General features: G+C 36.1%; 2 protein-coding genes across 7 annotated transcripts in view; one reads left to right on the top strand and one right to left on the bottom strand.

Annotated features, from left to right (window-relative positions):
• Positions 1 to 13066, top strand: part of ift81 (intraflagellar transport 81 homolog) — a 74277-nt gene that overhangs the window by 31329 nt on the left and 29882 nt on the right. The gene's annotated exons all lie outside the window — the stretch shown is intronic.
• The window catches only part of fnbp1a (formin binding protein 1a), a 35430-nt gene that overhangs the window by 19620 nt on the left and 2744 nt on the right, over positions 1 to 13066 (bottom strand). For 3 of the 5 annotated variants that reach the window (XM_067414274.1, XM_067414277.1, XM_067414275.1), the window contains exons 2-7: positions 12915 to 13030; positions 9079 to 9135; positions 8235 to 8382; positions 6339 to 6401; positions 5165 to 5269; positions 2072 to 2086 (exon numbers count right to left, since the gene is read on the bottom strand). In XM_067414274.1, coding sequence (XP_067270375.1) covers positions 2072 to 2086; positions 5165 to 5269; positions 6339 to 6401; positions 8235 to 8382; positions 9079 to 9135; positions 12915 to 13030 — 504 coding nt within the window. The remainder of the gene's footprint in view (positions 1 to 2071; positions 2087 to 5164; positions 5270 to 6338; positions 6402 to 8234; positions 8383 to 9078; positions 9136 to 12914; positions 13031 to 13066) is intronic. The other 2 variants (XM_067414276.1, XM_067414278.1) reach the window with 1 other exon arrangement.

The following is a 13066-nucleotide window of genomic DNA, read 5'->3' as shown; positions in this document are numbered from 1 at the left end:
CCCCATGGGGGCATTAGTACAATTACTTAGTTAACTTTGGCATGAAACAGAAGTTGCGATATTCTTTCCTTCTCTTTTATGACGTATTTCCATGTAAAACGACTTCTCAAACAAGGGGAAAAAAAGTAGGGTGGAACTTGATTTTGTCCAAAAGGAACTGATTGAAAGGTTGTGGTTTTCTATTTGTCGATCACATGTGAGCTACAGATGGTCACGCCCATGTGCTGAAACACATCATCAGAGAAGAGATGTCGCTGCAAAAGGGAGGGGAACTTATTTTGATTCTATGAATTTTTGAAAAACATTGATTTCCACAGGTAAATCATTTATCATAGTACTGCAATATTCCAACAAAAAAAAAGTTAATTTTGATTTCATGGTGAATTTAAGCACACAAAGTTGTCAAATGGTGGTGACTAACATTTAACAGTGTAGATGCATTTATGTATGAAAATATATAGCTGCCTCATAGTGGAAAACAAATAAATAAATCAGTCAATAGAATCAAATTATTTGTGAATAATCTAAATATCAGTCTATTTCTGACCAGTGTTCAGAAAGCAAATTAGTCGACTTTTGGTCATATTTACCTTATTTTATTATTAGTAGTAGTAGCAGCAGCAGCAGCAGCAGTATTATTATTATATATTTAATTGAATGCGTTATAAAAATAAATGTTTCAAACAATAGTTTGCTATATGACCTAATCAATTAGCATGTTTCATTCATCTAGTGTTGTGAAAGAGTTTAAATTAAACAGTTACTAATCCTTTACAGTTACTAATTAAAGAGTTTTAATCCTATTTTACAGACACGCTAAAGGGACATTATGACGGGAAAAAAATGTTTTGCATTCTCCCACCACTGTGTCCCTTTAGGCTCTCCGTACCCATTTTGTCTGTTAATGTCTTATCTCATGCTAGTCTTGATTGAGTCAAAAACATGCTGTTGATATTCCTTCAGGATCATTTGAAACTGGAAATGGAAGGTCAAGTTGACTGTATTGCATTGTGTGATATCTCAGTCAGTGTGCTCCGGTTGTACACTTTGACTAATGTAGGATGTTGACTCCACTACATATAAAACAATATACTCCAGAAATATTAGTATGAGTAAGAGTAGTATGCTTACGATGAAGAAGACATTGACAAGAATAACACGATGGCGTACCGACAGTGTATGAGAAATAAATACACAAACACACATACACATACACACACACACACACACACTAAAATGACAATGAATGTTCCAAAACCAAATGTGAAAATGGTCCAAATTATTCGCACCAGACATCCATTCATCATGCATACTAACTAAACACATACAGCAGACCAAAAACGCATTTGGATACTTAAGTCGGACACAAATTTTCGAAAGTCATTGCATTAAACACAAAATATAAATCCAAGTTGCATATGCAAAAAAAAGGGTAAAGATTTTCTCAGAAATAACTTCAGTTGTGTTTGTGGATTCTTACAGGGCATGACCACAGGGATAGTTTATTACGTTAACTATGTTCCACTCAAATTTTGCAACACCCAAAGTGTCGATATATTTTTATAGCAACATATCTAAAGTTTGATCACACAAAAAACTGAAATGTTTTGCTTAAAGTGTGCTACTTAATTTAATACAGTACATAATGCAATGAAATTCGTTCATTTCATTTAAAAGTGTCTAAATGCTTTTAGTGGCCGCTGTACATACACAACATCATGTACATGAACCAGACAGTGTGCACAGACTCTCAGGACTTTTTGTGGTTGACAGTAATAGCTATTGATTTTGTGAAATCAGTCTCCGCTGTAACCCTTACAACGTAGCCCATTTTCGCAATCGAAATGCATTTTAACATCAGTCTTCAATGACAAGTCTTATTCTGTACATTTTTAACAAGGTGAAAACAGGAAAGATTCGCTGCAAGCATAGACGTGAACTTAACAAAGGCTAAAAACGAAAAGAAAAAAACAACGAAAATTACGACAAACACTCTTTGCTGATATGGGTTATACACCGAACAAGTTAACAAACTCCTCACCGACAAAGACGACTCTTGGTTCAAACCTACCTTGAGAGAACACCGCTTTAAGACATGTTAAAAAACAAAGACAGAGTCGATTAGTGTCACAGACACACTAATAACAGAAGTTACTTAAGAAGACATCTATACAAGGGCTAAACAAAATCCAAATCTGTTAATTTAGCCTTATAATAATAACAAACAGGCCGCTGCCATATTAGTTGTTGTTTTTTTCTTTCTTATTGAAACTGAAAATTTTTCTGGTGTTTGAGCTTATAATGGAACATTTAAATAATATAAATTTTTCCAGTGATGCTTTAAAATAAAGTCCCATTAGTAAACAATAGTTAAGGCATTATCTAAGATTAAATAACAACGAGAAATACATTTGTTACAGTATTTATGAATCATTGTTAACATTAATTTATACATATATTCATTGTTCATGCTATCTGAGGTCCATTAATTATAGTTAACAGATACTGTATTTTAATAATGTATTAGTAAATGTTAAGCTTATGTTTAAGAAATATGCATTTTTATATTTTATCATTTCATTAATTTATTTATTTAGACCTGAGCAACATCGTTTACTTACACAAAGTCAATTAATTGTTTTTAAATCAAATGTTTGAATCAAATTTACCAATTTAAATTTTTAAACACTATTAAACATCTCTGGGCCTTATTTTAATGATCTAAGCACACAGCTCAAATGCAATTAGGGCATGTCTGAATGTACTTTTGCTAGTTTAATGACAGGGGGAAAAAAACGGTTGGCGCGCCAGGCACCTGGTCATAAAGGGTTGTCCCTAGTCTCTTAATGAGTCATGGGTGTGTTTTGGGCATAACGTGCAATAAGCCAATGAGAGTCTCATCTCCCATTCCCCTCAAAAGCCAGTTTAAAAATGTTTGTGTGTTGCTGCGCATCCCTGTGTGTGTAATAAGCAGAGTGTATGCGCGTGGTGGACCCGCCTATGGGCGCATGTTACTACCTCTTTAAATTACAAACCAGGTTTCAGTTGGTCAATGGCGCAGTGTTTTCAGTTGCCTTAAAAATAGCAATATGCAATCAATCAGCTTTCAGACCAGCATGCCCATGGGCGCACAAATGGGAGCAAATTAATTTTATATACAACAACGTGGCACAGGACGTGAAAATGATAACTGCGTCAGGCTGAAACTAGCAAAAACCACTAATGTCATGCCTGGCACCGCAATGCGCCGGGTGTATGATAGACCGCTCTGTATTAAAGGTCCCATTCTGCGCGTGTTTTCGAAGCTTTGATTATGTTTACAGTGTGCAATATAACATGAGTTCGTGTTTCGCGTGTAAAAAACCCCAGTATTTTTCACACAATTTACTTATCTGTATACCGGTGTTTCCTTTGTCCTAAAAACGGCCTGATGATTTCCTTGTTCTATGAAGTCCCTCCTTCAGAAATACGTAATGAGTTCTGATTAGGCCAGAGCTTCCCGCGCTGTGATTGGACAGCAGCTTAGCACGTTGCACGGAAAGGTCCCGCCTCTTATCATAACGGGTAGATACACGTGCTCAATGTTATTGCAAAAATGTCTATATTGCCTTATCAATTTGAGCCGGAATCAGACCCGGAGAATATCGAAGAGGATCGATTACAACCTGCTCAGGAAAGACTTTTGCTGGATGTTTCAGAATGGTGAGCTGTCTATTCAGTAGTTTAAACTGATCATTACAAACACCAACAATCGATGGTATCTGAATGAATTACTACACTTTTATATGCTAAGTTTTTCGGATTAGTTTCAATTACCATCTAACGTTAGTTAACACAGCTAAACAGCGTTGCACTTTGTGTAATGAGTTACATAAACTGTTAAACGGACCGACTTAAATAATAAAATACACTTACCGGTTGTGGTCCATAACAACGCCTTCTCCAGACAAAGAGGGAACTGCGTCATCTTTTAAGAATAATCTTTCTGCGAATCCGGCATTAAACTGATTGAGATTGAGGAAGCAGTCCTCAGCAATATGTGCTGCACATAGTTTTTAATTGTGATTATAATTTTCCGGAACCGAGTTAACCATAAACTGTAGCCATTGATCTCTACGTACAGCGTCCATGGGAAGGCCAAACAAAGGTGATTTGACTCCGGGATGAAAATAACAGCGTTTCAATGGCATGGCAACAAACACACTCTACAAAAACAACGCTTCCTATTCTCGACCTGCGAGAGCAACGCAGGACAACGCCCCCGAATTTGCGTGTTCTTGTGGGCGGACGGTTCGTCAACAAAGGTTTTAGTGGCGTCATTAAAGCAGGAAGTGCAGGGCTGTAGTCCAAACCGGCCGTTCGCTGTAGGCTTTGAAAGGGAACTTCTGTTAAATAAAATATCTCGCTTGGCATTGAACTTTAAGCTTTATAATTTTACAGGTATTATTTATGCTTTAACAGCAACATTACACACTAACTAAAGTTTGAAAGATGCAATCGCAAAGAATGGGACCTTTAACACTCAGATTGTGAAACTAAATCAATGACCTTAAAAAAGTACATTAATATCACCTCTATAGTTACAATACTGATATAAATTAAATTCACAATTATAATCATTGTGAATATATTTACTAAATGTGCAATATACTGTATATTGTTCGGCCCTAGTGTTCATATTAAAGCTCCAGTTTATAATTTTGCCTACGTATTTCTGTTTAAAGTACAAAAGCAAACTGTTTGAATTTTTTGAACCTGGCATTGAATATAAAATTATTTGGTTTGTTTAAATTGTAAAATAATATACAGTATTATCTGTTTAAAATATCTGCCCAATGCCAAATAAAAAAACAACGAAAAATTAGCAGGTACCAATTTGGATTTATTGTGCATAATGTCCAACTTCTCTTTGAACAAAATGGGTATTTTCTGCAGTACAGAGGTAGGAGCAGGTGAGGTATAAGTTGTGAGGTGGGGAACTTGACATTGGTCATGTCAGCGGCCGTCACCACAGCCTCGATTCAAAGAGGTATCATCACACAGACTCACAGAAAAGGATGAAAGCAGTCATGGAGAATGAGGGGTTTATGATAGGATCGGTCTTTTCTTCTTCACACCCACACACACACACACACACACACACACACACACACACAATCCATACCTTTTCCACATCTGCTTTAGTCACGTTAATGTCGGCATCCACCTTGTCGAAGTAATGCTGGGCGCGATCTGCTTCCTTACAGTCTCTTTCAAACCTTCTCTTACTCTGAAAGAGCAAAGAAACTTGCATTAAAATGAGGAATTCAAATGTATTTTTATTTTATTACAACTACTCATTGGGGGAAAAAGTATGCTACTGTGAAGTAAAAAAATGTAGTTCAGTGGCGCTACTGTTAGTTGAAGTATACCCTTTAGGTCTACTCTAGTCTCAGACTAAAATGCATGTTTGAGCTTTTTTAATTGAAAGCAACTTGTGCTAATATTTCTTTTTATATATGTCAGTGCCATTGTTTTGTCTCCAGATGCACACCAGTAATGTTTTTTTTTTCTAGGGCACGTTTATAAAAGTTACTTAAATGTCCTAATTAAACTAAGGCCTAATCTTGGCTTAATCTAAGCCCTGTCTGTGAAACCAGGGGCACGTTCAAGCTCAAACCAGTGCGCAATGTTTTGCTACGGTTTCCGGGTTGAACTACATGTTTCTAGGAAACTGTGTGCAACAGGGTTTGAGATACGTTTTCTCTTGTTTGGTGGGTGTGTCAAAAATGTCAGCCCAATCAGCAGCAAAATGTATATAAACCATGCAGTATTAAAGAGATAGCTCGCACAATGGGTCCAAGTAAATTGCAAATGTGTCCGCTGCAGCTCGGTATACGCAACAATTGAAGATATTGGAAGAGATGTTTGTCATAAGAGTTTTGTAGCACTGTATATTTATACCAATTTCATTAGGCTCAGAAAATTCTTCAAAAAGAACACAAAGAATGACCTTCTCAGCTAAAATTGTTGCAACTCTTGGGTCATCAGAACAGGGTGTTCAACACACCACAGTTTCTATTTAAAAAACATTTTGCTACATTTTGTCGGGGCTAAACGCAGCTCTGCCTATATTCACCAATAGTTTTACTTTTTTGTATTAAAATTTGTATCAGTGGATTATTGCTTATTTTAAAAGAGAAACCTTTTATAGACACCCGTGGCTCATTTCACACAAGCGTTTATTGTACAAAGTGGCCCAGTTCTAGCTCATATCTCAGACAGGTGATGAAAGAGAGGTCAGTATCAGGAACAATTTGAATATTCACACTATGTTGTGTTCAGTTAAACTGACTTACCGATTCCAGCTGCTTCCAGGAATTCTCAATGTGCTGTTGCGCTCTCCGGCCATCATGGAAATGCTTCAGGAAAGAAAAGACAAGAAATATAATTACAGTTTAGTACACTACCACTCAAAAGTTTAGGGTTGATAAGATTTTTTTCTCTCTTATGCTCACCAAAGCTGGATTCATTCCATCAAAAATTTAGTAAAAGCTTTAATATACAATTACAACTGTTTTATTTTAATATATTGTACAATTTCTGTAATATATGTATTTCTGTGATGGTAAAGCTGAACTTTCAGCTGCCATTACTCCACTCTTTAATGTCACATGATCCACATGCTTCATTTTTTTTCAGGATTCTTTGATGAATAAAAGTGTAAAATTATAAATATATTTACTGTAACTTTTGATCAATTTAATGCATTTTTGATTAATAAAACTATTACAATTCCCCCCCCCCCCCCCCCCCCAAAAAAAATCATACTGACCCCAAACTTTAGAACGGTAGTTAACTTACAAATAGTTAAAACTAGATTTTCTACATTCTCTGAAGACAATTTTTTATTTTATTTTTGCAAATATCACTGCCACATTTCTGTAAAAACTAAAATATAAACTAAGTTGTAATGGAGTCTGTACAGCTGGAGGTTAATACAAAGTGCACAGAACATTAGGATAGATACATTCTTTATAGAAATGGAATTAATTACATTGTTGCACATGAATTATATTACAATAGCTAATTCATCATAATTTACCCCAATTGTTATTTTCCACAAAACTTAAAAGGAGATGTAAGGCAGAGCAATTTTTTTCCATATAAATTGGATGGTGGCCCAAAAACCACTTGTGCACTGAATTCCAAAATGTTCCGTTTTTTATTTTTTTTAAACAATATAAGTGAATTAGTGATTTTTTTTTTTGAACATTGTCATTGAACATTTGGCTGTTTACACAAAAGGGTGAGGAACTTGATTTGAGGTTATGGAATTCTATTTCAGTTCTTGCACAGTCAATACAACTATCACAGTCCAATACGTCCTTTTAAAATATTATGCTGAAAAGACATTTAATTAGAAACTAAGCTGATTAAATGAAATGTGAGACAACCAAGCCAGACAGCAGCTGTTAGAAAGATTATATTCCAGAGCTATTGCTGTCATTGCCTTCGTCATTCCATAAAGAATTCAATTACGGCAGCAAAGACATACTCGTGTACAATAAATGTTAATTAAGAGCAGAATTCCTCCCTGGAACACAAATCATTTATTTAGGGGTTCTCATTAGTGAAAACTTCACTGACAAACGGGAACAGGCGATCGCTTGTGTCTGCCCACTCATGGCATACCACTACTCTCTTTATGAAAAATACATAAAGACCACTTTCTCTCAGTGTGACATTTGAACACAAAAGGCAGACAAAATGCATCAACGGAGCCTGAGTAACAGTAGAGGGAATGAAGCTTCAGCTCGTGCATGGTGGCGTTTTACTCTGCTGTCGTATTACTTCCAGCCACCAGCCTCAGACAGAGGCCTCCTGAACCCGTGCAAGAACCTTTAGACAAGAGAGGCCAAGAGTGGGGGGAGGGCGACCTTCTCATACTCCATTGACCTGAATACATGACCCACATTGGGTCTGGCTTCGTTCCACTGCGCCGGGAGAAATTATAAACAAAATAATACCATATTCCTACGCGATTAACCCTGGATTTGTAAAAGGTAAGCGCTGTGCTGGAGCGCAGAGAAAAAAAATACTTTAGTAGTTTCATACATGTCTTGAAATGGTAAATCATGTTATTGAGGGATTTGATTATTTTTTTGAGAAGATAATCTCTTTAAATGATCTCTAGAAAGCAGGGTTTTTGGGATCGTCCTGATAAGAAAAGCATGGAAAAGACATGTTCGTACCGATTTCCGCTCAGCCTTCAGTTCTTGAGTGTAGCGGGTCAATTCAGCGATGATCTGAGAGGACAGGTTTTCTGCGATGACCTCGTGTTGACCCGCGTAGTCGTTCAGCTCATTTAAGGTCATCAGAAAAGCTCTACATGAAGTGTACCTGACAGCAAATGGGAAAACATTAGAATACATCACCAAAATGCAAGATGTGACCATTTCTTTTCCATAATTAGAAATGGCCTGCTCATGATTGACTACAATAGTGGTCAACTTCATTAGTATTTCAATGGCTGATATCAATGCTGGTCAAAATACATAGTGGCCCCGAAAATGTACATTTATGGACCCTTAAGTCACATTAAACATGTCTGCATGTTAGTTTAATGAGCCCTTTTAACCAAATGGCGACCATATATAACCTTTTTTTGTAAAAGATTTGGATTGAAATGTTATTTTGTTTGATATTTTGGGTTATAAATTATTTTCTTCAGCAAGGATGCATTCAATTGTTTTCAACATTTATAATCAGCATATTTGAATGATTTCTCTCACGTGACACTGAAGTAATGATGCTGAAAATAGAGCTTACCCATCTCATGAATTAATTACATTTTAAAATATATTCAAATGGAAAACATTTATTTTGAATTGTGATTATATTTCACAATATTCAGTATTTTTGATTAAATAAATTTGATTTAACACTTCTATAATAAACGTTAATAAAATATATCACTCAAAACGTTTGAACCCTAGTATATAAAAAATGCAACAGTTTTGTGTAAGTAAAGCTGATACATCATTAGTAAATGGCTATGTTTAAGACGTCGATGCATGCCAAACAGTTCTCACTCACTTGTATTCCTCCTCATCTTTGGAGTTCTTCTTCAGCTGATACTTCTTGGACAGATTCCTATAATAAGACATATAGCATTTTAAAGTTTTTTTTTATATATACTTTCTCCTATTAAATAACTATAAGCAAGCAGTTTGTAAATTAATTTTGTTCACTTGAACCAGCCTGACACTGACTCAACCAATGGTGTGAGTTTTTTTATCCAACCAATGGCAGAGGGAGGAAGTGTTTAGTCGTCATTTTTGGTGAAGCTGGTGGTGCATTAATGAAACATTTAAATAAAAGGTACACTGTAACAACATTTGCATAAAAGACACACTGTAACTTTTTTTCTCAAATTTCACAAAATGTAAATAATGAGTCAATACCTCAAATAATGAGTTGATCCTTGTTCTAAACCGTGTTTTTGTTTATGTCTTAATTCATCCTAATTCACTGTGGTAAGCCTGCTATAAGAGTTTATATTTTAGACATGTCGGGATGCTTTTCTAGGGAAATTGCGTACATACGTCACTCAGCTGTGCATGTCTGGTAATATCCTTAAATAGAAAAAAGTAGCTCCTGTTACATTGACATGTATGGTGTGGGTGGGAGGGGCATAGGTTATCAGACACGATGAGCAAGAAAGGTTGACATGGAGCTGCTAAATCTCAAACCCCCAGGGAATCACCCATTTTAAACAAACGCCAAACAGAGGAGAGTCTTCTGCATGGCAAAAAGAGAACGCGGAAAAGCTTGTAATAAAACGAGAATCAACATTGACTTGGATTTTCAAGATGTCGAGATCTGAGAGATTTGAAATGTAAAAGCGGAGACGTTGTTTATATAACTTAACAGGCGAGTAATGTATTTTATTAAACAGATAAATTACCATATAGCTCTTTAACAGAGTTCATTGCACAGCATTATCTATTGTGAAGGGCCATTTCATTATGGTTGTTGTAGCTCTGTGCTGGAATTTATTTTCAAAGAAGTACTGTGCCTACTGTGTCAGCTTGAGATCATTTCCATCTAAGTTGGTATATCTCTTAAAGGAATAGTTCACCCAAAAATGAAAAAAATGTACTCACCCTCAAGCCATCCTGGGTGTATAAGAAATTCTTCTTTCAGACAAAGACAATCAGTTATATTAAAAATCTCCTGGCTCTTCCAAGCTTTATAATGGGAGTGAATGGCTGCCCAAAATTTGAAGACCACAAAAGTGCATCCATCCATTATTAAAGTACTCCACACGGCTCCGTGTGTTCTCAGTATTCTCAGTTCTTCTGAAGCTAATGATGGGTTTGCGTAAGAAAAATGACCATAATTAATATTAAAATCAAAATTTTGGGCTGCCATTTACTGCCGTTATAATGCTTGGATTTTTTAATATATCTCCGATTGTATTCGTCTGAAAGAACAATGTCGTATACCTGTACGATAGTTTGAGGGTGGGTAAATTATAGGATCATTTAGATTTTTGGGTGAACTATCCCTTTAGGCCTAGTAGTTCATGTTTTATGAGCAGTACTAGGTTATTATTCATTCGATGAGTCGAAGCACAACCAAAATGCATGCAGTTTTGTTTTTTAACCAACACTTACTTAGTCTATGTCTAAATAGTAATTAAAAAAAATAGTAAATTAATTTACATCCTCTCTCATGTATAAAAAAACTGCAAATTAAGCAAACAATTCTTTCACCAAAAAAACCCTACTGGTTTTGAAGAAAGCAAGGCAAACTGAGACATTTTACTGTTTTCAAAGGTGCCTTTGTCTCACAGTAATTTGAATGAATGAAATTGTGCATGTCAATGACAGATCGAATGGTGCTTGTGGTGCAACGGGAGGCTGCGGCGCAAACAGAAGCTAATATTGTCCCCATCAGAATAATCGTATCATCCCACTGAACAAGGCGTCCGATTCATGAGGCTGACCTTTGTCGATCAGAGAGGAAAATTGAGTAGGGGATGACGTCAAATGACAGTAAAAACGAGAAAATCATTGCTTTATCCATGAATATTATGTGATTAATTTCAAGAGGGCCTATAAATGGCTTAAAATCAATTATGATGGCGAGAGCGCATGCTGATGGTGCCGCCCCCTCGATGCTTTTTCTGCAGCTTTCCTTCACTCTATCTCTCCCTCTCTCCGCACACACCCAACGGTACCTCCCAGGAGTCTGACGTGTTGCTAGGCAGATCACCATCTTGCAGTTTCTTGACAAGACCACACCGATGCAGTAGCTTTATTGTCTGCTATTTTCCCTACGATCTGCCTAACGGGCCGCTCTATGTTGTCAATATGCGACAGCAAATAGAAAAAAGGTTAACAAAGCCATAAATAAATCCTCATTAGAATAACCCAACCCAGCCGTTTTTAGTGGACTATAATTTCTTGGCCAGACAGATCCATGTCGATGCCGTTTATCTGCTAACATGTGCTTAGCGCTTAATAAATCTTTCACCCATGGCTGCGATCTGAACAACAACAAAAAAAAAAGCCTCTGGGAGATGTTGTGAATTAAAGACTTTCTTCAGAACAAAATACAGTCTGGCACACTTCTTAAAAATAACAACAATGCACGGATTGAGTGGAAGGCTGCATAAAGAGGATTTCCTCTTATGAGATCAGAACATGCTAACAGAAAGGGCCTGTTTGGTGCGCGTCTGGTCAAATCGGCGAGCAGCAGCTCTGTGAGCTCCAGCTGTGGGGTTTATTATAAACGCTGAGGTTTCTCCGCGTATGTCTTTGAGCAGGAGAGCAGAAGATGCTGGTAAGTCATCCAATGCCCTCGGGTCTCCAGTGGAAACTACTGCTTAATAAACTTCAAAAATGCAGCCGGGAAGAAATATTACAGTATCAGTGGTGGATAATAAAAATGTGGGTCAGAGCTGTGGAAACACAGTATCCATGGCAATACACATTGGACATGTGACCTGTTTTAGGTTTGTTCTCACTGACATAATACCTTGTCCTCATAAAACAGCATCTTTATGAACATTTGTATGCTACATTTGTCCTTTAATGTGAATCATATGTTATCAAGATATCTAACATATTCAAATGTAACTAATCAATCCTGAATGTAACCATATATACATCATGAGTATATACATCACATACAGTTTGACACAGCAATGTATTGACAGTACTTCGCTGATACAGTGCTATATCAATCTGTGAGGATCAAAAAAAATATTAATTTTACTCAATTATGCAAAAATAGAGAAAGCAGCTTGGTTATTACATTTTTATTGAAATAATAATTATATTATAAATATACAATTACTTTGATATAAGATTTTGGTTACACCGTTCATCCCTACAAAAACAGACACATTTATTAGTATTCAGAAAATATTATCAATGTGACTGTACTGATGCTATCAGATAAGAGCTGGATAATGATACTATTGTCTTCTGCCTTTGAAGACATTTCATAAGTGACATACTTCACAATATTTACACTGTTATTGAACTGAATTGAATCAACATTGACTTGAATTTTGCAACATTAACATTATTTTCCTGTTTATTACGGTGAAGTTGCAGTTTAAACAATCTTGGTAGCACTTTATTTTACAGTCCTGTTCCCCATGTACATTCTATGTACTCATTATAGTAATTGCAATAAATAGGTAATAACTAGGTGCCAAAACTGAACCTACCCCTAAACCTAACCTTAACCCATGTAGTTACCTTATAATAACCAGTATGTTCTTAGGCAAGTACACTGCAAGTGCACATACTGTGAAATAAAGTGCAACCACAATATTTCTATTAACATTCAATTTGAGCAGCTAAATTATGATAACTATGATTATAAGATCAACAAATATGAGTCACAAATCTTACCTGATCTGTTTGGCATAGCTCAGTTCGATTTCAGACCGTTCCTTCACAAACTTGGTGTAGCGCTCCAAAAACTCAATGCCCCACTGAGTGTGTTTCTCTAGATTATCAAACTGATCCTGCAAAGGACAATTAAAACAAAAGACTGAAAGTTA

Source organism: Pseudorasbora parva, chromosome 13, assembly GCF_024679245.1.
Source record: "Pseudorasbora parva isolate DD20220531a chromosome 13, ASM2467924v1, whole genome shotgun sequence".
Lineage (NCBI taxonomy): Eukaryota > Metazoa > Chordata > Actinopteri > Cypriniformes > Gobionidae > Pseudorasbora > Pseudorasbora parva.
The sequence above is the reverse complement of the archived record's forward strand: the minus strand, read 5'-3'. Positions and strand labels throughout refer to the sequence as shown.